Consider the following 24,697-nt stretch of genomic DNA (forward strand, 5'->3'; position numbering starts at 1 on the left):
AGCCTGGCTAACAAACATGCTATAGGAAATATAAATTTCCCTGAAATACTGCTCTGGCAGTGGTGCTTTAGTGTTTCAGGACACCTAATTAAGAATATTGCCTCAAAAATGTTGCCCTCAATCACTAGCCTAACAGAAGGTCAGATATGTAAACATTATCATTCCTTGGAAAATAGGGTTAAAACAGAACACCAGGAATGACAAAGCTGTTTGACATAAACCACAGTCAGCATAAGGTTACATGTGACAGTGGTGAGAGTCTCATCTGTTCATCAGCCAGAAAACACAGGGGAAAAGTGCCAAGGCACCAGCTCTCCTGGCACGGGAATCAACGGAGACACCCAGGCATGGTTCTTGTCATGTCCTTTGTCAAACTGTGACGAGGGCGGCACAGCCAGGTGGGACTGGCTGGGGTCTGGCTCATTAGGGTGAAGCACAGAGCATAGTGGAGATTTTGAATGGGCTGATGGTTGGCCAGTCAACTTGGAAAGTTCGAATTTAGCCACCCTCTATGAGAACTTAGACACGCCCCAAGGAAGACTGCAGCAAAGAGGGTACAAGTTATATGGGAGGCTTTCAAACACCTTAAGTAACACCAAAAAAAGGATGGTCTAAACCCAGGGTAATGTTGTCTTCAAAGCACAGCAGAGACTCTCTGGGAGTCTCTATGTCCTCATGGCAGCAGTGGCTCCCAGGATTTTGTGTGTCAATATACAAGTCATTTAAAAGGTTGGAAGTTTTTAGATGAAGCTATAAGCTTATGCTGAAACCAACTGGGAGAAGGATGCCATTGATGTCCCTTAATGTCAGAAAGCCTTTTCATCCACCCTCTACAGCCTCCACCAAACAGCTGTGGAAAACCTACCAAAAGAAAAATTGCACACAAGCTTCCATGTAGTAGACAGAAGAGGAATAGAATTGGTTTACTTCTACTCCCTTCCAGCAACTGATTTTTGCTTTAAAAATGAATGTTCTTTACTTTGCAAGAAATACAGTTGGAGAAAACATGAGTCTTAATTAGAATTATTTGTAATTAATAGCAGTACATTATCTACATAGATTAACATTTATTTGATGTATTATTTATCTTCCTGCCTCTGGTTGGCTCAGCTTATTGTAACTGCAATTTTCATTTCCCAAGCAACAGAAAATGGCAATGGGGGGGAGGGCCTTCTAAGCAGTTCAGAATATGAAGAATGATTTTACTTCAAAAAGATTGTCAGAATTCTTCTACCCTGATATACATCCACCTGCAGCTGCAACATATGCAAGAGTAAGCATAAAGATTAGGTTATGGAATTCAATCAATTTTCTATTCTCAGCAGAGAAACGCTGCTGATTTCCAAATGCATATGTTTTAAGATTATGAGACTCCTTATTAACTTTCAGTCCCTCTGAAATCAGTGTGGCAGTATGAGGTACAAGTCAATACTATTCTTTACCCCAATTTTTTACCAACCTACAAAGCATTTCTGTTCTCGAGGCATACTGAGACCCATACAAATCAAGCAATACTTCAGAAAATTCTAATCTATAGTAAGTAGGAATCCTTTTGCCCAGCATGCAGCTCTGGCTCCACTTCTTTTCCCATTTATTTCTTTTTTGTCTTTGAGAGAAAGATGCATAAAACAATCAGGGAAAATAGCTAGCACTTCAGGACACTCTGAGATGGATAATGCAGCCTGACTGGGAAGAAGGGAAGGAAACAGAACAGGTCTCACAAACAAAACAAAACCAGGCTCTGCTGCAGCTTTATCCTCCATTCCAAGCACAGTAATGATTGCTTAAGCAGCTGAAACAGGCCTCAGGACATGAGACAAGAAAAGATTTACCTTTTCAGAGACTACTAGAAAAACTCAAATCTTTATACAGACATTTTGAAGCATAATTATGGTGTGGGTGTTTTTGGTTTTGTTTTTTTTTTTTTTTAAACGAAGGTAATACAGACAGTTTGTAAAGCAAACTTCTGTCCTGAAATTCAGTTTATTTGAATAAATTCAGTCAGGTAATTAATTTTGGACTTTAAAAATCTTCCATGATTATTAGTAACTGAAGCTATGTTTATATCTTCTTGAAGGCAATGGGAATTTGCATAGTATTAAACTATAACACACTGCACCTAACAATCAAACCAGCGATGCCTTTACTCCTGGGCTTTTCGCTGTCAACTAGGACCTCTCAAAGTGAACTTTTGGTACTAGTGGGTGATTTGGGCTTTCCTCCAGTGGCCTCTTCCATCAAATTTGGTTGTTACCACTCATCCAAGGCGATAATTAGCTCAGTAATTGGATTTCTTCCTGAGTTGCATTATTCTATGCAAACCGAGTGCAAGTCCTTGGCACTTGCCCTAGAGAGCAAGTGATTCTGTTTGAACATCTTCACCAAAGTCTCCGGCAATTTTAAAGTCAACATCCTGCTTAGTTCCAGAAATATCTATCTCATGTTCTTTTAATCCAGCATTTACATAGGCACCAAGATAATCTACTGGTTTGCATAGCACTGCTGACGCCGTTGTAACTACCACTTCCCTTTGGAAAAGGATAAAGCCACTTGCTATACTCCCCTTGTTCAAAAATACTGCCTCATTTTTCAACCTGGAAAGCGTGTCTTCTCCTGCTTTACTCTTCCAGTTTCCTTAGAAAGGTAGAAAAAAGACTGGATTCAGGCAGCCTGAGGAGCACAAAGCGGATGGTGAGAATAGGGCAAATTGAGGAGAGGGGAAAAAAAAAAATAAAAAAATCATTGCTGTGCTTATTTCCAGAAGATGAAAATAAAATTGCAGCTGTTCTATCTGCCTTGCTGTTGCTGGGTTTTGCTCCAAAACACAAATTCAAGATTTCCAGGATTCCTGCTGTGAAGGAGGCTCTCTACTTTGAAAGAGAACAAAACAAAGAAAAGCAGTTCCCCTCTGGGGGGATGCAAGAGATGCCTTTCTAGGGTAGATCCATAGTTTTTCTTTGTCTATGTCCAACGAATTTTAATCTGTCTTTCCATGACATCTAATAGGCATATCTACCAGACAGAAACTTTACTATGCTGCAGCTCTATGATTATTCATGGGAGTCTGGAAAAAAAAAAAAATTCCACAACATTTCCCTGTGAATGTTTTACTCTGCTGGCACTATAAACGGAAGGCTTAGCATTAAAAACACAGTAGTAGCAGCACGCCACAACAGTGAGGCAAGAGGGAGAATGAGGAGATGGCAGAAGAAGCAGGCATCCATGAATATTTGAAGGACACCAGAGGCAAAAACGATGGTACTAATTGGAAGTGTGAGGATGCCCAAGTTAAATCCATTTCATCTAAACCAGAATGATTTCAGAGCGATTATAACAGCAAAGGCTGACAGCCCTGTGGAGCATAACCATGCCCAGGTTTTCTGGGCAGCTGCATGGAAGATATGCCTTAGGTTTAACTCAGGTTAATAAAGACAGATCTCTTAAAAACGAAAGGAACTTCTCCTTCTAATCACTCGCTCTGATTTTTATTTTTCACGCTTTCTTCCTCCCCTCCTTCCCTGACTGCTCCAGTGTTTCATCTAACAATAATAAAAAGTGGCTTTGATTGCACACTAGGAAACTGGGGGAGGGCTAAGGTATAAAAAGTTCCAGTTGTTAAAGACTGTGCTGTTGAAGGATTCTTTTAAAACAGGAAGATCTTATTATCAAGAATGTTTCCTGTTCTGAGGATTTCTTTACTTTCTTAAAAAGGTCTTTATAATTCATTCTGAGAGCTTCTTGGGTTTGGTTTTGGTTTGTTTTTTTACCTAGTTTTGTTTGTTTGTTGGGGGTGGGGGGGTGGGTGTTCCTTTTTGTTTTGTTTTGCTTAGTGGGTTTTTTTTTTAAGTAGGTGTAAAAATCAGAATTGCAGCCATTTGCTGAGATACTACTGAGCATGTTTATTTGGCATATTCTGAAGCCTTTCCTGAAAAGGAGGTTTCTGTGCTCATGCAGCAATAGGAATGCAAATAAGAGGTGCGAATTTGAGATCAGAAGCTGAGTGCCCAAACACGGATTAAACAGCCCATCTAAGTGCTCTGACATTCAAAGGTTTAGCTGAGGAATTCACCTCTTACTTGTAAACCAGGTCATTTAGAGCACTTGTGTACGTTAAAACATTCACTAATGATCTACCAAAATGTCATCAATATTCCTGCTTTTGTCTTGTCTACCTTGATATTTCTTTCCCCTTGTCTGAGTATGCTTTTTGTTTTAAAAGACATTTAGTGGCCATCTTCAGGTATTTTATACTAAGCAATACAGGAAGCTTTATAAGTGGAAGGATTATGGCAACTGCACAGATATGTTTGTGCTCATTCTTGTGTCAGCGACACATTCCTGTCAGGATGGAGCTTAGCACAGGACCCTGCATCACAGCCATACCTCACTGTCTGCAATTTAAAAGCAAATGTGTTAATTGCACACAAAAACATGCATCTGAAATAGCGCAGGTGAGTGTTATTTTTCTGGTTTTCCCATCGCGAGCCAATGCAAACATTATAGGAGAAGTACTATGCTGTGCCCAGCTCTGGGTAAAGAGCTCTGCAGGACTAATCCACTTGGGCTCTGCACCGGCTGATGGGCTCACGAGTGAAGTGGCAAAAGCCTGAGAAACTGTAAGGACCTGGAGAGTAGAAAGGAGGTGATGAAAAATGAGGCCAAGATGTTCACCTTCTTTACTCAACAGAGAGGCACATTATTTAAACATCATAAAAGGAGGAAGGGACAGCAAGGCATTTCATAGTTCATTCCTAATATTCTTTATTGCTGATAAAGTGCTTTTATGCTCTTGCAGTGTGCAATATTTAAATAACATATACGTAAGATATTTTAATTGTCACTTTTAGACTCAAAGTCACTGCTTAAAAATAAAGTCCATTCTCATATTTCTCTTATGTTCTGTTGCTGCCTTCCTTTCCAAGTATCTTTAAAAGTCCTCTTCTGTCATGCTCATGATTTATTTTCCTCTGTAGGTCTGAGTTACTGCTTATCAATGTCTGTTGCATTAGCCTGTCAGATTTTTCACTGCATGCCTTTTCCTTTTTTGCCCATCCCTTTCTCTTTTACATTTATCCCACTTGCAGTTTTGATCTCTGCTTGTGTTCCTGCCTGGCCTCAGCATGCATTCCCTCTCTGATGCCTCCCTTCTGTCTTTATTCTGTCCTCTTAGAATGATTCAGTGAATTGAAGTTGTGAATGCATCTTTAACTCGGCAGGGAAGTACAGCGTACTGAATCAGAACGCACTCCCCATTAATTATCACACATATGGCTCCTATTCAATTAGCCTCAATTTGTTTTATTGACTGCCAGGGGCAAAATCTGAGAAGAAGAGATGTTACCAGTTAAAGAGATACTGCCAAACAGTTAAAATACAACTTTGAATTTTGTATAGCCTCCCTTGAGTGCGAAACTCTTGGCAACTCAGAAAACACTTTTAATATCTGATCTAGTTGATTAAAGTTATCCTCGTCAATCCTGTCCCAGACAGCCCTCACATTTTCCCAGTTCAGTGTGACACCGCACATGGAGTCAAGCGATGTGGTGCGGGCTGGGTATGAGAGGAGATGCACGTACCTCCGTGCTACAGCAAGTGGGGCACACATGCACACAGGGTCACTTACTCCAGGGGAGATCACAGTTCAATATGCTGAGGGGAACGTAATTTCTAGTAGGGCTTCTTTTAGCCTGGGGCTTTACCCAGAGCAACACCTCCCGCATCTGAATGCTGTGGCTTTGTCACTCCTCAAAGCCCTACACACCTGCTGAAAGGGATTACAGAGTCCCAAACAAGGGAAGTGTTGCAGGTACAAGCCAATGGGCAGTACTGGTGGTGTGCAATGTGAAGACGTATAGCAGACAGGCACTATAGCAGGGAGGAGGGACACAGGGAAGGGTCCTGAAAAGACAGTCAGATGAGTAAGTCTAACAAGTAACATGCAACTTCAAAAGGCTCACAAAGAACTAAGGCTGAAGTACAGATAAAGATGTTCCTTGCTCTTCAAACATTTTGGTTTTCTCTGTTCTCTCCCCCAACACCAGAACCATGGCAACACATGCAGCACCTGGAGAACAGGGCACAACTTCCCAAAGACCAATTTATACTCACTGTTTCAACAGAGGAGTGTTTTTTCCCCCCCCAAAAAAAATCTTTATTGGGAAATCTGCCAGATGTAAGACGAGTAATGAAGGAAACGTAGCAACAACTTGCTAATATTTCAGCTTTTGCATCACTGCCAGCCAGGGAGTGCCACTACAGTCAGCAGGAAAGCTATACTCAAGGGCACCCAAGCCAGGCCCAAGCATCCCTCAGTACCAGTCTAGGCTGGATGCTCAAGGATCTAAATCCTTTGAAGTCTCCAGAAGGACTATAATCAAATTCCACATGCTTTGTGAACACGACCAGGCAGCCCTTCAAATTTGACGGCAACACAAAATAATTCAGACTAAAACTCATTCATTCATTCATCCTATTTGTTTTAACTTGTAAGTCTCTGGCACTAATAAGCACCCATTTTAGTTTTATCTACACACTGATACTTATTGATACTATTTTGCTGAGTTCTAAATTAACTTAACACTCAATAAAAGCCTGGAGGAGCCCTGAGGCCAACTCAGGGAAGATCTCTTAAAAGAGCCACAGTCATTAAAGAGGCTAGCATTCATAAAACTGAGTAATAGCTGATAACAAAAGAACTAGGAACCTCAGTGCACTCTAGAGTGAAGTCATGCAACTGGAACACAGTGCTTCTTTTCTGGTCACTTTACAAAAAAGGGTAAAGCAGCCAGAAATAGAAGCAGCCAGAGAGAAACACAAAAATTAGAAGAGAAACATTTCAGAAGGAACTAAAACTATTGCAATGAACAGTAAAACTCACAGCTGCAATGTGGCTTTCATGCCAGGTGGGGCTGGAATTATTCAGAGAAGTTTGAAGTAAGGAGAACAGGCAGTGACAGTAGTCAGAACATTACATTTCTGAAGTTCAATTTGAGAAAAGAAGGCAAACACTAACTCCTGTCGAATAGGGAAAAAATGGTTCTCCTATGCTTAGGTTATGCTGTAATTGTTGGCTTTGGAGGTTAATGTACCTTTCTTTAAAGTACTCATTATAAATCAATGTCCCAGGCATTACTGAACTATAAATATCTGCTGCAGTTGTTCCTTTGTAAACATCACCACTATGGGGGTCTAACAACACGTGAAAAATCAAACAACATAGTGAGAAAAGACTGAAAAAAGAAATCCAGCCCTAAAAAGAAGAACTTGAAAGGTCTGAACATGCGGCTCTCAAACAAGGCCCATGGACAGTTACGGGTGAATGACGTTTTGTGTTCAGAGCAGGGGTTTTAGCAGCTGTAACAGATGAGCAGGCTCACAGGGAAACCAGATGCACTAGGGTACGTTAAAAAATAAGCATTTGGAAGTGGAAAGCCTGTTATTTTATGGGAAAAAGGGAGGGAGCAAATGGGTACGTTTCACAACTCCTTTTCCCACACACGTGCATAATGTGGGGCCAAACCTAATTACATCTACACTGGGAAAACTCTTCCCATTCCACCTGCAGGCTGTCCATGATGGGCAGGTTAAGTGAACCAGCAGGAAAAAAAATGCCAGCTGCAATAGATCAGAGGCAAGGCAGGTTTTCCTCAACCTCTGTTTTCCTCACCCTCTGTTCTCTGTGTTTTTCAGACCACAATGACGGGAACAATAACGCCGTGATATATTTTTAAAAAAGATGGAGAAAAGAAAGGCTTGCTCACACATTTTCAAGCCCAGAGAGGTGTCCTGTAACACCATTCTGAGATAACTAGCAATTTAATCACAGCCTCTTTAGAGACACCTAATTCAGTTACACCACACAGTAATTCACTCGAGACCCTTCAAAGCAAATGCGAGCTGTGCTTTACCCAAAAATAGGCACTGAACCAGATGACCAAGAATGAACAGAAACAAGAAGCAGGAGAGATGAGCAGCTTGTAAGCAGTGAAATCTCCAGATTTGTGGTGGCACTTTGCTGTTTGTGGGGACAAGTCACAGCTGCAGCAGAGAACAGGCTGCTCAACGTGATCCAGCGGTTAGACCCACTGGGGAACGAAAGTAAACTTCCTATTCTGTTCTGTTCGTGGCCATATCCAAGATACAAAGCAAGATAAGAGGAAGGGAGGAGGGGGACAGGCAGGCTGCAGCATGACAAAGTATTTAAGGAAAGAAAAAAGGCAAGCAGAGTAATGGAACAACAGCGTTTGAACAAACACTTTATGCTTTAAAGTGCCTATACATTAAACAAGATTTACTGCTATTTCCTTTTCTCTCTCTGACATCTACAGCCTAATCATTCCAACAGCTGTGAAAATAAAGGCGAAAACAGGACTCTGCAAACTCAGGCTAATGGCAGGACAAAGCCAGTGTTGCATCAAACTTTTCCTTTTTTCTTTAAAAAAGAGAAAAATTGTCATAGTTGAACTCCCATGAGACAACCAGCTCATGAGCAGCAGATCAGCTTTCTGATTTTACACACTTCTCAACAACAATGGCAGCAAAAGCTGTAAAAAATGGTTGCATGAGAAGTTATTCTTAATCACCTTCTTAATTGCCTTATTTTTATTTCTTCTTAAAGTCATCCTTCTCTTTCTCCCAGAAAGATCCTTGACCTCAGTGCGTCATTGGTGTACAAGACTCAGCACACAGCAAGTACCAAAGTTCACACTACAAGCAAACAGCATCTGCTGATTACAGGGAAGAACACCCATGCTCTGCACACACATCACAACAGCACAAATGGGCACAGTATGATTCCTGAATTTTGAAGAGCTTGCTAGGAATTTCACAGTTTACTTACTGTCAAAATGAATCTCGGTTTTTTTTTTTTTTTTAACCCACTTGAGTTCCTACACCTCCTTGAAAAAACAAACAAACCATCATCCTAATTCTCTAAGACTTTCAGCTCCAGCTCACATCATCTAGAGTGGCAGATGCCCGGTCAGAAACCTGAGCAATCAAACTCCTCTTTCTCCAGCAGAAAAAGTGGGACTAAAAGAAACACTAGAAATGCAAGATGTGGATGCGTGCACTCAGAAAACACCAGGTAGAGACAACCAAATGAACACTTTAAGGAACAGATGGAGCAGTTCCTCACCCCTTGTGCTACTCATCTAAAAGCCGAGATCTGTTAATAAACATGGTGTTCTCTATTTGCTTCAACTTTGGATTCACAGAAAATGAACTAGATGTTTCTTCCTCATCTAGTTTCACCCAAATGGGTGCAAATTGGCCCAAATAAGATGCAAAAAAAAGTTTTCCTTGAGTGAAACAAAGAAAAAATTAAGTTTACTTGACAGCAGTGAAGTGTGCATACACTGATGAACAGAAATGACACTCCAAGAAAGCAAACTAATTTATGGTTTGGAAGAAAAACAAAATCATGATATTTTGATATCTAGACTGCTTGTCAAAATTGTTTTCAGTTAGTTCAATTAAGATGTTAAATTATTAAAAAATATAACCATGGAATTGACTGCTTCTAACTTCATATAAATATAAATAAGTTTTCGTGTAGCTAACATAAATGGGATAATTTAATGTAGTCATCAAGAGAGCAAGGAAGTGTTTGCAAATGAGTATGCAAAGCAGACAAAACAAAAAAGCTATATAAAACACATTGCAGGTAGTTTTCCTCTGGGCAAAAGTTCCCATCAACAGGCAGTAAGTATGGAAACGGCAAAAAAATCTGCCAGAGCTTCTGCTTCGCATAAGCGTATCTCAGACTGCATTCCAGTGAACCTGGGACCTTCTATGAGCACCCTGAGCCAAACTTGGCAAAACTGTCAATGCACTCCAAAAAGGAAATCTATACACCAGCTTCCTTATCTGTTTGTTCTGTGTTGTTGTACAGCACCAGAAAACTTAGCGCACATCTGGCCGTAAGCACCACAGCCCAAAGCTCACTCAGTGCAGGAGCCAGAGTAATTTTCCACTGGAGCTCAAGTTCCTGGTCCTGTTTAACTCCACAGCTCTGAAAGAAAGCAATTATGCTTTCCCTTTGAATCTTCAGATGTTGACAGGTCAAGATTTAAAGCAACAAGGTAAGGCCCATCTCACTTCATTCAATTAAGTATTTTGCAGAAAATTTCCCTATTCTTAACAGAAAATTACTCCCTTCCCTTGCATTTTTCTGTCTTTTCACTGCGTTCTTTTAATGACCCAGGACTTTTTCAGTCCAGTATTCACTCCCTCTGGTCAGTTCTTGATGTGAGCAATGAAATACTGAAATGGAAGCCAGGCAAAGGAGACTCAGAAATGCTACAGACAAAATGAATACAAATTTAGGAGGAGTCATTACATGTTAATATTGTGGGATGCCACAGGTTCAGGCAAACGTTTATTTCACTTTGATGACTATTTGAATCTTCTACAAGGCTGTTCTCTACTTCTGAAAGGTTTTTGAGGGGCAAGGTTGTGGGTTTTATGGTTTAAGTGAGAATATCATAAAAGATACACTAGAATTTCTAGCAAACAACAAAGCACAATTTTTTCAGTTTTACAGTTTATGGGTAAAATAATTAGCTTTGCTTTCAAAAATTTTTAGCACCAACTTCTTCACTTCCCTTAATGGGAGTCACAGATCGTCAAGTGCTGATGAAAACAAGACACTCTCCCCCCCCTTATTTAAGCATCAAGCACCATCTTTTGAAATTTCCTTTGAGTATCTTCTGTTTATCTCATCCCAAAAGCCTTAGAGAAAACAAAAGCAAATTAAAACAGTCCCCTCTATTTCTGTCTACAATAACCTACAGATTCTACACTAACCTAGTTATATGGAAGTGATGTGCCTACAACCGAGTTTGATTCTCTAACTGGTACCTAGAAATGAAGTCATATGCCTTCAAAATGCTCTGGTTGAAGAAAACATACCAGATGTTAACATCTCCACTGCCTACTTAACACTGTTCAAAGTTTCTGTCCAAAAATATAAAGCTGTCTGTCAGATTAGTGGTAGCTTCCTGCCTTTCCATGATTCCCCTCAACTTCACTCCTATGAAATAATGAACCTGTTGACCAAAAAAACACAGATATGTGGGAAAGAATTTTATCTGGCCCCAGTATACAAAACTCAGCTCCCCTCAAAAGGTTTCCACAAATCTCTTCATATTCAGAAGCAAATACAAAGCCTCTTTTTACGATTTGGCTTTGTCCGAGTAATTTCTTTATAGATGAGTAACATATTCACTCACTGACACAAGTCAAAATCAAACAAAATCCATTTCCCTACAGGACAGAAAAATCGGTCACTGTAATTTCTAGTTTTGAATTCTCTTGAGGTGCTCAGATACATCAATGGCACTGGCACTAGAAGCGTGCTAACTATGGCACTTCTCATTGGTCTGGCCAAGTCCTGATTTGGTCAATACAATTTTCACTTCGTGCCTCAAATCACTGTTCTGCAGCTGTAGTAAGTTACTCTGAGCCTGGTAACATGTTGGTAGGCAGTGAAGAGCTCACGCACTGCTCAGAGTGCAGGACTCAAAGAACCATCCCTTAGCCACTGACGCCAGTCCCTAATGTTGCAGATCGCTCATTCATCCCTTGCAAAAACTACCTCCATCTGGAAAGGGAAGGGTTTCCCTGTCTCCAGTACCCTTGTACTAACCCAGCCTGTTAGGTTCCAGCTACCAAGAGCCTTCAAATCTTAATGGGCAGAAGGAGCAGAAGCTCTTTACTCAATCTTTACATTATTCTACGTTTACGTCCTTGCCAAACTGAATGAACAGCAGCTAAAATCTGACAAAACCAACCAATCCTTCAGTCAAACTCCAAGATCAGATGTAGCAAGTAATGATAATGCACACTCATCATCACTTCATTATGAGAGTTACCTGCCACATCCCAAATGGTAACACTTTATCAGGCTAGTAAAAAAATCTATTAATGCAGCCTGACTTCTAGTGCCAAAGGCTTCACAGATTTAGTTGCTAACACTAGCTAGCAATTCAAAAGAGGTGGACAACTGGGAGTTCTACTGATTTGTTTTTTTCACAGCTTTGTTACTGTATGTCTGGACAACAAATGCAACATTACACCTCATCTGTAACCTACTGATAATTGTTTAAATACCTTTTCAGAAATAACCAAATAACCATCAAATAGTAAAACACTAGGATCAAGATTCAAAGATTAACCTCTCGTGCCCTACAACGTCAGGATTACATTTGGAAAGAAAAATACCTCCAGAAATGACATTAATGAGAGCAAAACCTTTACAAATAACAAGCGTATAAAATTTTTGAATAGTCTTACTTGTAGTTTTTCTCCCAGAACTTGATCGGTCTTGCGTATGATGCAATAAAGATGACGCTACCAAGAAATGGACTCAATGGTGTAGAAAAGACTGAAGCGGCCAGAGTTTGAAAAAAAAGCATAGCAGAGTCTGAAAATTGCAAGTTAAGGTAACACAAATTATTTCATTATACTTTTAAACCATTGTTGAGACAGCTCTTTGAACTATTTATTTTTCCTTTTTTATTGTTATTTATTTTACCAAAGAGGTGGTAAGGAAAGGAAAGGCAGGCAGTGCCAAATTGCCAATTACCAGCGTGTAATCGGGGGCTCTTCAACGCTACACAGCTGTAACGAAAGCGACACGTCTGAACAGAGCAGGGTGACCCTGTCTAATCTCCACCCGAGGGCAGATCCTGAGCGCGGGCAGAGCAGTAAGTGCCCTTTTCCAGCCACCTTAGCCTAACTTCCACGACACAAAATGCCTTTCTGGAGTCTGGCGCACAGAGTTTAAAACACAAAAATCCCCAAAAACTCATTTTCCTGGAAATTCTCAGTTCTCTGCACTGGAGTCTTGCTCTGAGTGCGTCCAGTATTTCATTCTGTGAGCTTCTGCTTATTTTGGAATGACCTAGTACGTGGAGAAACAATTCTGCCTCTATTAATCCAGCCTGCTGGATTAAAATCACGCTTTCATGTTAATTTTAACTGACAATTCAATATTCTGTGCTGACTGAAAGGTAAAAAATGTTCAGCATTTTATACTTTTTGAAATAGATACGAAATGAGGAGAGGACAGGGGAATAGTAAATATCATATATAAACATCATAATGAATGCCTGAATCCATAGCTGACTTCAAACGTAAATTCATATTCCAGATTGCTGGAAAGCAAGTTAGGAGACGGACAAGGATACTGAAAAACATGCAAGTCGAAAGAAACATGATTAGAAAAACAAAGTACATTAAATTTTAGGCTTTAATTCTTCATTAATTCATATCATGTCCATGAAATCTCAGGAAAAAAGTTTCCAAGTTGGTGTAAGAGAATAATTGTTCTTCCTTACACCACTCTTAGGAAGAACGTGCTAAATAAAGAAACCACGGACTAAGGAATGACTACGAAGTACAACACTCAAGTGCATCTCAAACTAAAATTTAGGCCAAATCATCCAATAACCACAGTCTTTTAGCTCACCCTCTTATTATAATATCCCATATGTGTGTCCCGCAGACTTTGAGACTTCACAAAAAAACATTTCAACACATGTAACATTGTTCATAGTACAGTATTTCCATAAAAAGGCGAGCTAACCATGCTTTCAAAGCAACCTGCAAGATCTAAAAGCCCTGGAACAGGCACTGAAACTACTGTTTCCAAAGGACTGCTTTGGTGTTGAACAATATATTGTTACTCATAAAACTGAGTGGAAATGTTAAAAAGGAGAATGCTTCTCAGTACCTCAATGAAAAATGTACATTAAAGTGTTAAAATCCAGCTGCTTCTGAAATGGAAAAAAAAAAAAAAATCAGGCCAGTTGCAACAGAAATTGGCTCAATGAAATGATTTTGTGTCTGAGATACCAAACAGAAGCAACTGAGAAAGTAACTAGTATTTCAGAGCTCAGTCAGCCATATGCCTAGCACTTTACAAAACTAGCTTCTGCACATATAAAAGTCCACCCAAGTTGGAGCTAATATAATCAGTCACAACATTTCTTTCCAGATGCATCAAAAGTCAGTGCTGAGGACTGTAGAAGTAAGTGATCTGCAGCATGTGGCTTGGTGGGAAGTAAGTAGACCAGTTTGAGTCAGAGTTCAGTTTCCCAGTTTCAGATCCCATGCAGCCAAGAAAGAGAAAACTATTTCTCAGGAGATGCTCCAAGCATTTACACATTTTAAAATAAGTTGCCTAGGAATTTTGCACCTCCTTCAAACACTGTAAATAAATTACATACATGAAGAGGAATTTAAGAATAAAGAAAAACAAATTTATAAAGGATATGAGGTATTGCAAAGAGCTGAGCGAAAACATGGAACGATGATCCCCAGGCAATCTGCCAGGGAGCAATGTATGTCATGATGAACTGCAACTTCTGCAGTAGGTCCCACAGCTGGAAGAAAAAAAAAAAAAGAAAAAGAAAAAGAAAAACATGGTGACTTTTTAGACACTGAGATTGTTTCAATACTTATATCTGAAAGTGACACTTTTTAGAACTGTGCCCTGGAATGAATGTGAGATACGTGATACTGTATTATTAGCTTTCATGGGTATTAAGGCCTTACTTTAGTAAGGCCCAAAAGCATATTCTTCATTTGATACTCAAACTTACAACGAGGTACATTTTTAACCAACACACAGAGATAGCTCCCAGATTAACTTTCTTCAAAAGTACGTCTGCTTTAATTAGAAAGCGGGAAAACAGGTTCTGATATGTGCTGTATATATCACGCTGCCAGTCAGACAGTTACAGGAGAAGAGACTCCTGTAACCTTTCTCACTTTTCCAGGAGAAAGTGGATATAGCAAACAGAAGCTCAATGTGAGACACGTGGCTCTGTATGTGGAAATCAGACTTACTTCTCAACACAACATTTCCATTTGTTGAATCAATGGGACAAGCCATCACTATGCAAGCATATGTTTGGCATTAACCATGAATTGTAGCTGCATTCTCAAGATCAAACCATCCTACCATAAAAACGTTGCATTAATATGATTTCTTATTGTTGTGTGGTACAAATTGAAAAACACTGAATTTACTTTTGCTTCCTGTAAAATCGCTTGGTGCTGAAACTAGCAGTTTTTGATTTCCTAAAATACATTTTTCCCTACCATCTCTCTTGGCATCATGCTAAAAGAGATCTTGCCTGCATTGGGCCACAAGATTCATATTGCAGAGTAGGTACCTGACAAACTGTCAGGAAAAATCTGCTTATCAATAGACATTACTGCTCAACACACACACAAGTTGACATGAGTATGTGCAGTATTTCATGCTCATATAGCAAATACATGTTGAATTTCCTATAGTACGTTTTTTAAGTTAATGAAAAACAAGACAGACAACATCCTGAAAGACATCGAGTCTATATCAATACTTGTATACTAAATGCTTCCAGGAGATGTTCCCAGGCACTGGCATTGTGTATGTTGTTAAATTGTTAGAAAGGTCCCTGGGAAGGTTTCGGGCTGGCCCAGCTAGCACTCTTCGGAGCAATCCCCCCACATCTTTTCAAATGAAAACCCTCCATGGTTCATTTCCAGGTGGCAATTCCACACCTTCATCCTGTGTACAGACTGGGAGAATTTATTAGCATGGACACAAGCTTCTCCATGACAGCTTCCTCAGAGACAGAACATGGGCCTAAGCACTCTTCTTTTACTGGGATGTTGAAAGTCAGAGAGGATGCACCTTCGCTGCCTAACTCATTTCATCTGTCCTTAAGTTACCACCCCCAAAGCGACACTTGGCCATCTGTATCCACACCAGCAACACACTTACAAGATGTTTCATTGAGTTTCTCTATGAATTGTTGTAAATACTGGCAAATGAATTGGGAGGGAGGTAAGAATGACTAATAGCATTAATGTTTTGGTCTTTGTGCTACCAAAGGATCACAGAAGCAGCTGCTAATTCCAGTCATAACCACTGCCATGCTAACTCCAGTACCACTATCAGTAACAACTGATAAATCTTCCAGTTGAGATGAAAACAGTGATCCACATGTTTTCTGTGCTTTGGCATGACTCAAATTAGGAGCAATATGCAAAATGCAGATTAGGTTAATTTTTCACTGGCATACTATTTAAAACCAGCACAGCCCTCATAAAACCAAGCTGTTACGATCTCTTCAAGGCATAAGCTGGTTACCCCTATTTGGTTTATGTATGCTAAATTGAGATATTGTCAACTTCACTTTCTCTCAAAAATACACGTGACTTGAAAACTACAACATTAGTTAAAGTAGGCAAGTAAAACTGAACTGAAACTAGAACTGACTTTTATTTCTTTGAACCCTGTTTAGTAGGTTGTGGGGTTGCTTTATTTTGCTTAATTTTTATCTGAAATGTCTGACAGAACAGCTGCAAGAAAAATTGTATCTGCTAAAAAGATTTAAGTGAAGGGCTGAAAAAACTAATGACTCACATCTGAAACCTCAAAAATTTAAAACTGCAGCACAACCCAGCAAAGTTCTGCCTGTTACAGATTGAAATCACGAAGCCATAAATCACCCCAGCTGTGCTCAAAGCTCAGGGTTCATCAAAAGGTTTTCAAACCTCAAATAAAATTCCGGTTTTGCATTTGCTAGGAAACCAAATCCAGGAGGAGACCCTTCTGTCGTCTTGTTCCATTACATTGTTTTAATCATTCTTTAATATTTACACATTCTTGCAAAACAGGCCATGGAGCCCAAGTTCCCTGTTGTTTCTAACACCTCCTACTACTTCTACATTCACTGCTGCTTGCAGTTGCTGTTGTTTTTTTCAACACTTGTGCCTCAGCTAATGTTTCCACAAGACAAACAATGGAGCTCATTTCCATTCGCAAGAACATGAACACAAGAAGAATGCTCTAGTGAACCTCTCGAGAGCCTTAGGACACTGCACCTAAAGGCCTGGAAATGTGCGATTTTCAAGCTACTGCTTTCATTAAGAGTTGTCAAGCGCCTCTATTGGCTCTTAAATTACCGCTTCCAGGGCATGTACTGCGGAACACGTTAAGGGTAACATGCCATTAGCATTTTACATATCTAACTATAATTGCTAAAAGTGATGTCACCCACCTAGCAACTATAATATAGAGATTTAGGAAGGAGAGACTCAGCTTTAAATTTTCTCGTTTTCATTTTGCTAGAACCACCTGAAAAAAAATATTTCTCCTTGTCAGTTTTACCTAATTTACGATATACTTTCTCCTATATCTAACATAGGAACTCCAAGGATTCACAAAGCACTATTGCTTTTCCCACAGAAAGGAACGGAAGCTGCTAAAAATTGCCTTCATAAATACCAGGAAGCTGATCCTCAAAACCAGTCATTCTCTTATTTCAACTACAACTAACTGCATTTCAGTCTTCAATAATCGTAAGACACTAAAGAGGAAAATGTTCAACATCTTTTTAAAATTGTCAGAAACAATATAGGATCAGAAAAGGTTAGGAAGGCCAAAGCCCATCTGGAGTTGAATCTGGTGAGGCAAATGAAAGGTAAGAGGAAGGACTTCTGCAGGTGTATCAGCAGCAAAAGACAGACTGGGGAAAAAAACCAAACAAACATGGACCTGCTGCTGAATGGGGCAGGGGACTTGGTGACAAAAGGCATGGAAAAGGCTGAGGTACTCAATGACTTCTTTGCCTTGATCTTTACTGGTAAGCCTTCAGGACTCTCAGGCACCGGATATCTGTAGGAAAGCATGGAGAAATGAAGAGTCCCTAAGTAGCCAAGGATTAATTGAGGGTACATTTAAACAAACCAGACAAAAACACTTCCGTGGGACCTGGCAGGACACCTCAGCCCTTCTGTGAAATACATGATTTATCCTCAGTAAAGTTTTGTTTGAATGAGGGTAATAACTTGCACCCGAGGGTGTGAGGTATATTTTTTAACAGTGCTAGATACAAAAGGGGAACCTTCCCATCTAAAGTGAGAGTGTAAAAAAATAAAACAAAAAAAAAAAATCTGTGCTGAGTTTTAACTCTCTTTATAATGGTTTCCTTAAACATGTATGAAAGACTAATTTTTCATTAAGACTTTTGCATCCTAGTTTAGGATGGTTTATAAAAGACTGTTCTTATTAAGCCTTCTTAGATCTTCAATGTTTTCTACAGTTCACTAAGCAGAAAAATGACATATTATTTAGGGGACATAAAGTTCTAATATTCCTAGGTATCTTTACTCACGTGACAGTTTTGCACAGCAAACAGTTTTTAAGTCTTAAAAAGAGTTTAAATTATCAGTATACTCAGTGAATTTAAACCAGCACATTCCCACTACTGTCAAGTGAAAGTGCAGAACATGCATCCATCTTTCATATTTATTTTAGTGGACACACATATTTTATCATCTTAATCATCTTTAAGTCTTCTGTGAGTTCTGAAGCCTCTACAGACCTCTGGCACATAAGCTAGTATTCTATAAATCTATAAACAAAAGCAAAGACTTCTCTTTTAAGATTTCTTTTAGATCTGGTTATTCTTACTTTACCAACTTTAAGTAACATTATAAACTAGAAGTTAATGGAAATTAGTTAACATATTAAAAAAAAGATTTTCGGAGTCAAACCTCACTAAAACATGATCTCTTTTTCTCAGTTTGGTAGATTTAAATAAACTAGGCAGAGATTAACACCTGAATTTAAATGACACTGAACGTGAAATGGAGACTATGCAATGCTTTCAGCTTTTGGCAGCCCTTCTATCTGTTTAGCATCTGTTGGGACTCTGTGTGGGCAGACTCCTTGGCAATACTGGGACTAAATAATGCATAAACATTAACGTTTTCTTGCTAAGCTTGAATTTTGCTGTGTTTTTTAAAAAGTATATGTACAAATTGGTTTTAAACAAAAATAACTTGTCATACGCACATGGCTATATGCTCTATGCACAACACAAAATTGAGAGATTAAAAAGTTAAATGCAGAAAGCAATCACTTCCCACTTTGAACAGGTATTTCTTTATATTCTTGTTCAGATCCTGAGAACTCGAGACATTTGAACTCAGACTCTCAGATGCTAGTGGAGTGTTTAGTTTTTCATGTTAAGCTGCTTCTGGTCAATTGGTAGCTCCAAGTCTTGGAAGTAAATTCTAATATCTACAGGTGATTTTTTTGTGTGTGTGTATGTCAATAAAAATTAAGATACATTAAAAGGGAAAAGTTGTGAGCATGTATGTATTTATAGATATGAAATTAAACTTAGGTGGAGTAATTTTATTCTAGTTCATGGCTTTGCTTTGCAAACCATTGACTTTGTTTTTTATTTAATGCCATTTAAAACAAACTTTACCTATGAAATCCTACAAAACAAGATTTACTGGAAATATTAAAGGTTTTTAATGTTTATGTCTTAAGTCATTATGACATTCTATTGGTGTATTTGAACAGCACTGTGTTTGAATCTACAACAAATACTTTCCAGGCTGTCTTTATATGGTGGGATTTCAAGATCATTGTCTAATATAACATATATAAGAGGATCAAAATATAATCAGTCCAAGGCTCTGATACAAAACCTCAGAGGAATATATTCCTGAAACACAATGTTCCGCACTTAACATCGACAGTGTACAAACCAGCCATGTTTTAAACAGTTCGGGTAAGAAGCCGTGGGAGCCTTACATTTGAAGTCAAACATTAACCATCAGGCAGAAGTCTATGTGATGAGAATTATGACAATAAGATGATGATAAAACCTAACAGTCCTGGCTCTGCTCATGACAGAGGCTGCTTCTTCCAACACTGTTAGCTGACAGCAAGAGCCCAGGGAGAAGGAGCCTGTGGTGCTGTAAGAAACCGTCTCCCATATCTCCCAAGGTGAGCAAAAAGGACAAGAAGAGAACGAATCAGTTTAATTTGCAGAGAGCCAGACATGCGAAATCAATCAGCTGGGAGCTGCACAGATCCAGCCTCTTCAGTGAAGCCTTCATAGGCATGGCCCCTGCCAAGACTGTATCTTCCCAGAAATCTCCTTTATTAAAAGAGGACATAAAAAAATGCAAAGTTGTGCACTGAAGCAGCAGATACTCAAGATTTCTCTTTCAGTGCCTGCATCGACAGATACAAAGAACATCTCTAACAGCATGAAAGTATACGAATACAGTCCTCAGTGAGTAGCGAGCCAGACTGAACCCAGGGAGTGGGTGTACATCTCCCTGCACTCCTGAGCATGTTTGTCCCATTCTAAAGAAAAAAAAAAAAAAACACACATTAAAAATAGAGAGAAAGTGTAATTTGGGAATAGTGTCAGAATGAAAATTGACAAAGAGGTCAGTGACGGAAGGCTGAATGAAAAAATCAATTAAACCATTTCTCCAATATTAAAAGGAAACATGAACTGTACAGTGCTCAAGAGAGTTAAGGATTCTATGCAAAATACCACTGGGATTATCCTGTCAAATATCAGATGTAGCCTTGGGTATTTTACTTACCAGAAAGTGTCTTAACAGGGTTTATATGCTAGATATCAAAAGCTGAGGAAACAGCTGTGAGCCAAGAGGGTGCAGCTGATTAAGACATTGGATTTCAGCATGCATGAATGGCAAGAAATGGATTAAAATATGAATTAACGACTTAGTGCCAGAAGCTTTGAAGTGAAACATCAGATTTAGAGAAGGACGAAAAATCAGAAGGAGACAGCAAAATGAGTGAGGCTTTTGACTTACAAGTAGCACCTAAATCAATCAATGAGACATGCCAACTAACCAAGAGTTTTATTGTCGCAAAGGCAATAAAAAGATCCAATAGGTTAATTACTTCACTTCAACAAAGCACCAAGAAGGTCAATACACTTGGTAGCACTTCCTCATAAAGTGAAGGAAAATAAGATGACACGCATAATTTCTTTCCTGTCCAAGGGATTGTGTTGTGGATGTTGAAAGTTAAGCTTGATCAGCACAGGTCTGGCAGGTCGTTACAAACTGGCTGTCTTAGCTGGAGTACTTTGACATAAAGATCATCTTTCATAAATGCATAACATTGGATATTAGAGCAGAAAGAAATAGACAGAAAAATTCTTACAAAAAATAAAAAATGCAGATTCCTTATTAGCTGGAAAATGTATTCTGGAAAAGAAGAAAAAATATCAGACAGGGAAATTGTATTCTTAAGTGAGCTCAGCAGGGGTAAGAGTACTTAGGCAAATGAATTCAGTGTTAATGAAGGCAAATTTAACAAGCTCTGGTTCTTTGATTATTTTGCCTTATGCATGAAGACAAATTCAGAACCCTCAGAGGACTTGACTATAAGAAAATATAAGGTGATTTCATATTTTAGTATTGCTAATTAGTTCATCCACACACACAAATTAAGAGGCATTAAACTGCCTGCCAGTAACATACAAGACACTGAAAGAGATAAGTTGTAGTCCTATACATTAGAGGGTTAATGACACTGGGTCTTATCATTCCCATCAGGATCTGCATAGCAGATGAGTTTATAAACCAGGGGTGGCTCTTTCTTTAGGGCTTAAAGGAAGCTACACAGATTTGGCAAAAATGCATATTCCAAAACCAGTTATCACTTCTCAGTTGAATGAGTTGCTGGTAAAAGAACCGGTTTACCAGGGTTTGGCATACAGCAATCTCCAACCTGCTGCTGGTTGCTTCCAGTAGTGAACAGACTGACAAAAACAACCCCAAATACCACCATTTTTTTGTAGTAGTCAAAAGCATACTACAGCAAGAAGCATCCACACTCGTACTACCAAGTTTTTTTGCTGTCCTTGCTCCTTCAGCTCAACATCAGCACCACTTGAGGTTTCAAAAGCAGTTCAGGGAGACACTATGACCCCTCTCCACCAGAAAGATTTAGAGGATGTCCATGGTACTGGATGAAATGCAAAGTCACATCTTCAAGAGAACACAGAAAAAGAGCTTGGGAGAAGCCTTGCCTGAGCACCTTTGTTAACACTCAGTTCCAAACTGATAGCCTCACTGTTTGAATGATTTGCATTGGTTTCTACTTCATACTTAACAATACCTGTTCGTTCTTACTTAAACAGTTGCTATTCCAGACATCCTTTAAAAGAAGCTCACACATCTGGAAAGATGGGCAGCACTGGGCGCATCCATATGCTCTCCCTCTCATGTATGTGTTGCGTACATTAGTTTTTCCTCAGTTAAGTGTTATGTCAGTAGACATCAGAATGGTGGAAAAAAGGTCTATTTCTTCATCATATTACTATTTCCATGCCTCTAAAATGGTTAATATTCCCACATTTTTTTTATCCTATTACAGAAGAAGTCTTAGAGTTTTTCCTACTGTTAGAAGTCTAGGAAGAAATCTCCTAAGTCCTACTATATATTCCATCTTTGCTGTGCCTATGGAGAATATATTCTCAGTTATTTGTGGGTTTCCATTTTCAACAAACGTGAACGTTCTTATTAATCTTTGTACTGACACCATCTCCTAAAAAGTCCAGGGAGAACAACTGGCTCGTTTGAAAAGTTTAGAGTCATGTAGATTAAGAAGACCGTCTTGATTATCCAGTTTGACTTCCTGTAAATCATTACACTCACAATTTTTGAATGAGCAATCATATAATTTTAAAAGGCCACTCAGGTCTGATTTAAAGAATTTAGACAGTGAGAGTTTTGGACAGAAGCAGCCCAGGCTGTAGCCAAGTAATCAAATTGGGTTGGCTACATGGAAAGTCTTAGCATAAGAAAGATGGAGAAATTCTGTTCCACTTGAATTGAAAGCTGAAATCGTTCTTAAAAGTAAATAAGAAAGTAAGTATTTCCTAAAAGTTTATCTTGCTCTCTTCCCCAGGCAATTTGAAAGACAAAATAGCATGCTCTGCATACACCTAATCAACTATTAGCATTAAGTTTTCACATTCCACAGCTTGTCAAAATGTAAACAGCTAATGATTTTTAAAAAGAAGTGAATTAATTGTGTCACATTAATAAATCCTAGAGTATTAAAAAGACCAAAAAAAATCCAGGTTGATTAAAAAAATCCGCAGGAATAGAACTGAATAGACTCTCTTGTTCTCTGTGTTACCCCAGTGTGGGTGGCTTGGCTATCTGCAAACAGAGATAAAAATCTGTGAGCAATGATTTGGACTTCCATGCCTCAACTTGTTCAGGAAGCAATATGCTCATTTGGAGCTTCTGATTTGACTAGATTACATTAAATCAACAGCACAACGGGGAAAATGAGGGAAGCACAATCAGCAAGATATTCAGAAATACTCTACCCAACATTATTAGCAAAGTTTTATTCAACATAATCTGCTTCAAGAGTCACTAGTGCAGTTGTGAATGTCTGTTGAATTTAGATGCCGCCTTCTCCAGTGCCTAGCAGAAGAAAATAAATGCTTACTACCACAGTGCTTTGAGAACATGCAAATATTTTTTTGTGGGGTAACCATGCTTAAAAATTACCATCACTACAACTAAGGCACAGCACATCCCTAATTCAGATGGTGATAAGTTGACACTTTCAATGAGTGAGCAGAAATCAGCTATAACTGTGTATTAAGTTCTGCATAGCCAAAGGTGATGGTAATAGAAACTATTTCAGGTTTTTTTTTCTTTTTAAAAATAGTTGTAAACATAAAAATGACTGAAATACAAACAGCCAGAATCTATGAACACCCATAAAGCTTTTAGGAACAGAAGTGGATGCAACTTGCTTAGGGCCTATAGTATGGAATAAACACACATCATCTTTACCCTCAGGTGATCATATCTTTTAGTAAAGTTCCACAATATCAAGCTAATAAAACTCAGATCTTAATTACGGTAAAGAAAACTTATATCCTTTATGATCTGAAATTAATAGGACTTTAATGGCTGTCATCCGCAATGCTATTTTTCAGATTGGCTTTAATGATCATTGTCTAACTGTGCATGTGCTTTTGTAATATAAATAATTCAACCATTTTTTTTTTTTAATAGAACAAGGATGACTCCACTTGATGAGCTAATGACCTGCAAAATTTCAGATATGAAGAATATGGCAGATTGATGTTAAAACTACATTTTCAAAACAAGTCTGTAGTATATGCTTTCAGCCCAGCAGAGTAGTAGTTCTTCTAGCAAACAGCTCTGCTTAATTTGGTATGCATCTTTCATTATCTCATTCGTATTACTATCACTAGTTTTTTTACTATAAATAGTAGCTTCAAACTACTCGAGCAGCTCCCAAAAAACAACACTGAAAAGCCTTACATCTCTCTTTTCCAAAAACATGCAATAATCCACACCAGTATTTTGTGATATGCTCACAAGGTCAACATTTTCAAAACCATTAATAGTGAGACTTTCCATTCTGGAGAGCTAATTTTTTGATCCTGTAAAGAGGTTTTTGGACAATGAGTTTTAGGACTAAATAAGCCATTATCCAGACATGGGATGTCCACTGATGCACATCACTGACAGTATTCTCTGGAGACAGAAATGCGCCCCTTCTCTAGGCAACATAGTAATGCAATGAATACTGAAAACTGCCACAACACTACCAACTTCTGCATCACTCTCACTGCTCATCTTTCGCTGCAAGGTAAGAAGCTTAAAAAATTACTCTAACCCTATTTTAGGATCATAGAGCACAGGCCAGGGGTTCATTTTTAAAGCAGGGCTTTGTATCTCGTCTGCTCCTTTTCTTCTGCCCTCCATCCCCAACCCTTGCCTCCTCATCCCAGCAGAGAAAGCAGAACAAGTCTGATGGTTGAAGGCTTGAAGCAGGTGAAGCCACTAC

The 24,697-nt window shown here is 38.9% G+C and overlaps 1 protein-coding gene across 2 annotated transcripts in view; it reads right to left on the reverse strand.

Moving 5' to 3' along the window:
* PCNX2 (pecanex 2) overlaps positions 1 to 24,697 on the reverse strand; it is a 152,441-nt gene that overhangs the window by 40,170 nt on the left and 87,574 nt on the right. For both annotated transcript variants that reach the window (XM_086627478.1, XM_086627483.1), the window contains 2 exons: positions 14,277 to 14,387; positions 12,295 to 12,422 (listed from right to left, as the gene is read on the reverse strand). In XM_086627478.1, the coding sequence (XP_086483604.1) occupies positions 12,295 to 12,422; positions 14,277 to 14,387 (239 nt within the window). The remainder of the gene's footprint in view (positions 1 to 12,294; positions 12,423 to 14,276; positions 14,388 to 24,697) is intronic.

This window comes from Tauraco erythrolophus, chromosome 2 (genome assembly GCF_009769465.1).
Source record: "Tauraco erythrolophus isolate bTauEry1 chromosome 2, bTauEry1.pri, whole genome shotgun sequence".
Classification (NCBI taxonomy): domain Eukaryota; kingdom Metazoa; phylum Chordata; class Aves; order Musophagiformes; family Musophagidae; genus Tauraco; species Tauraco erythrolophus.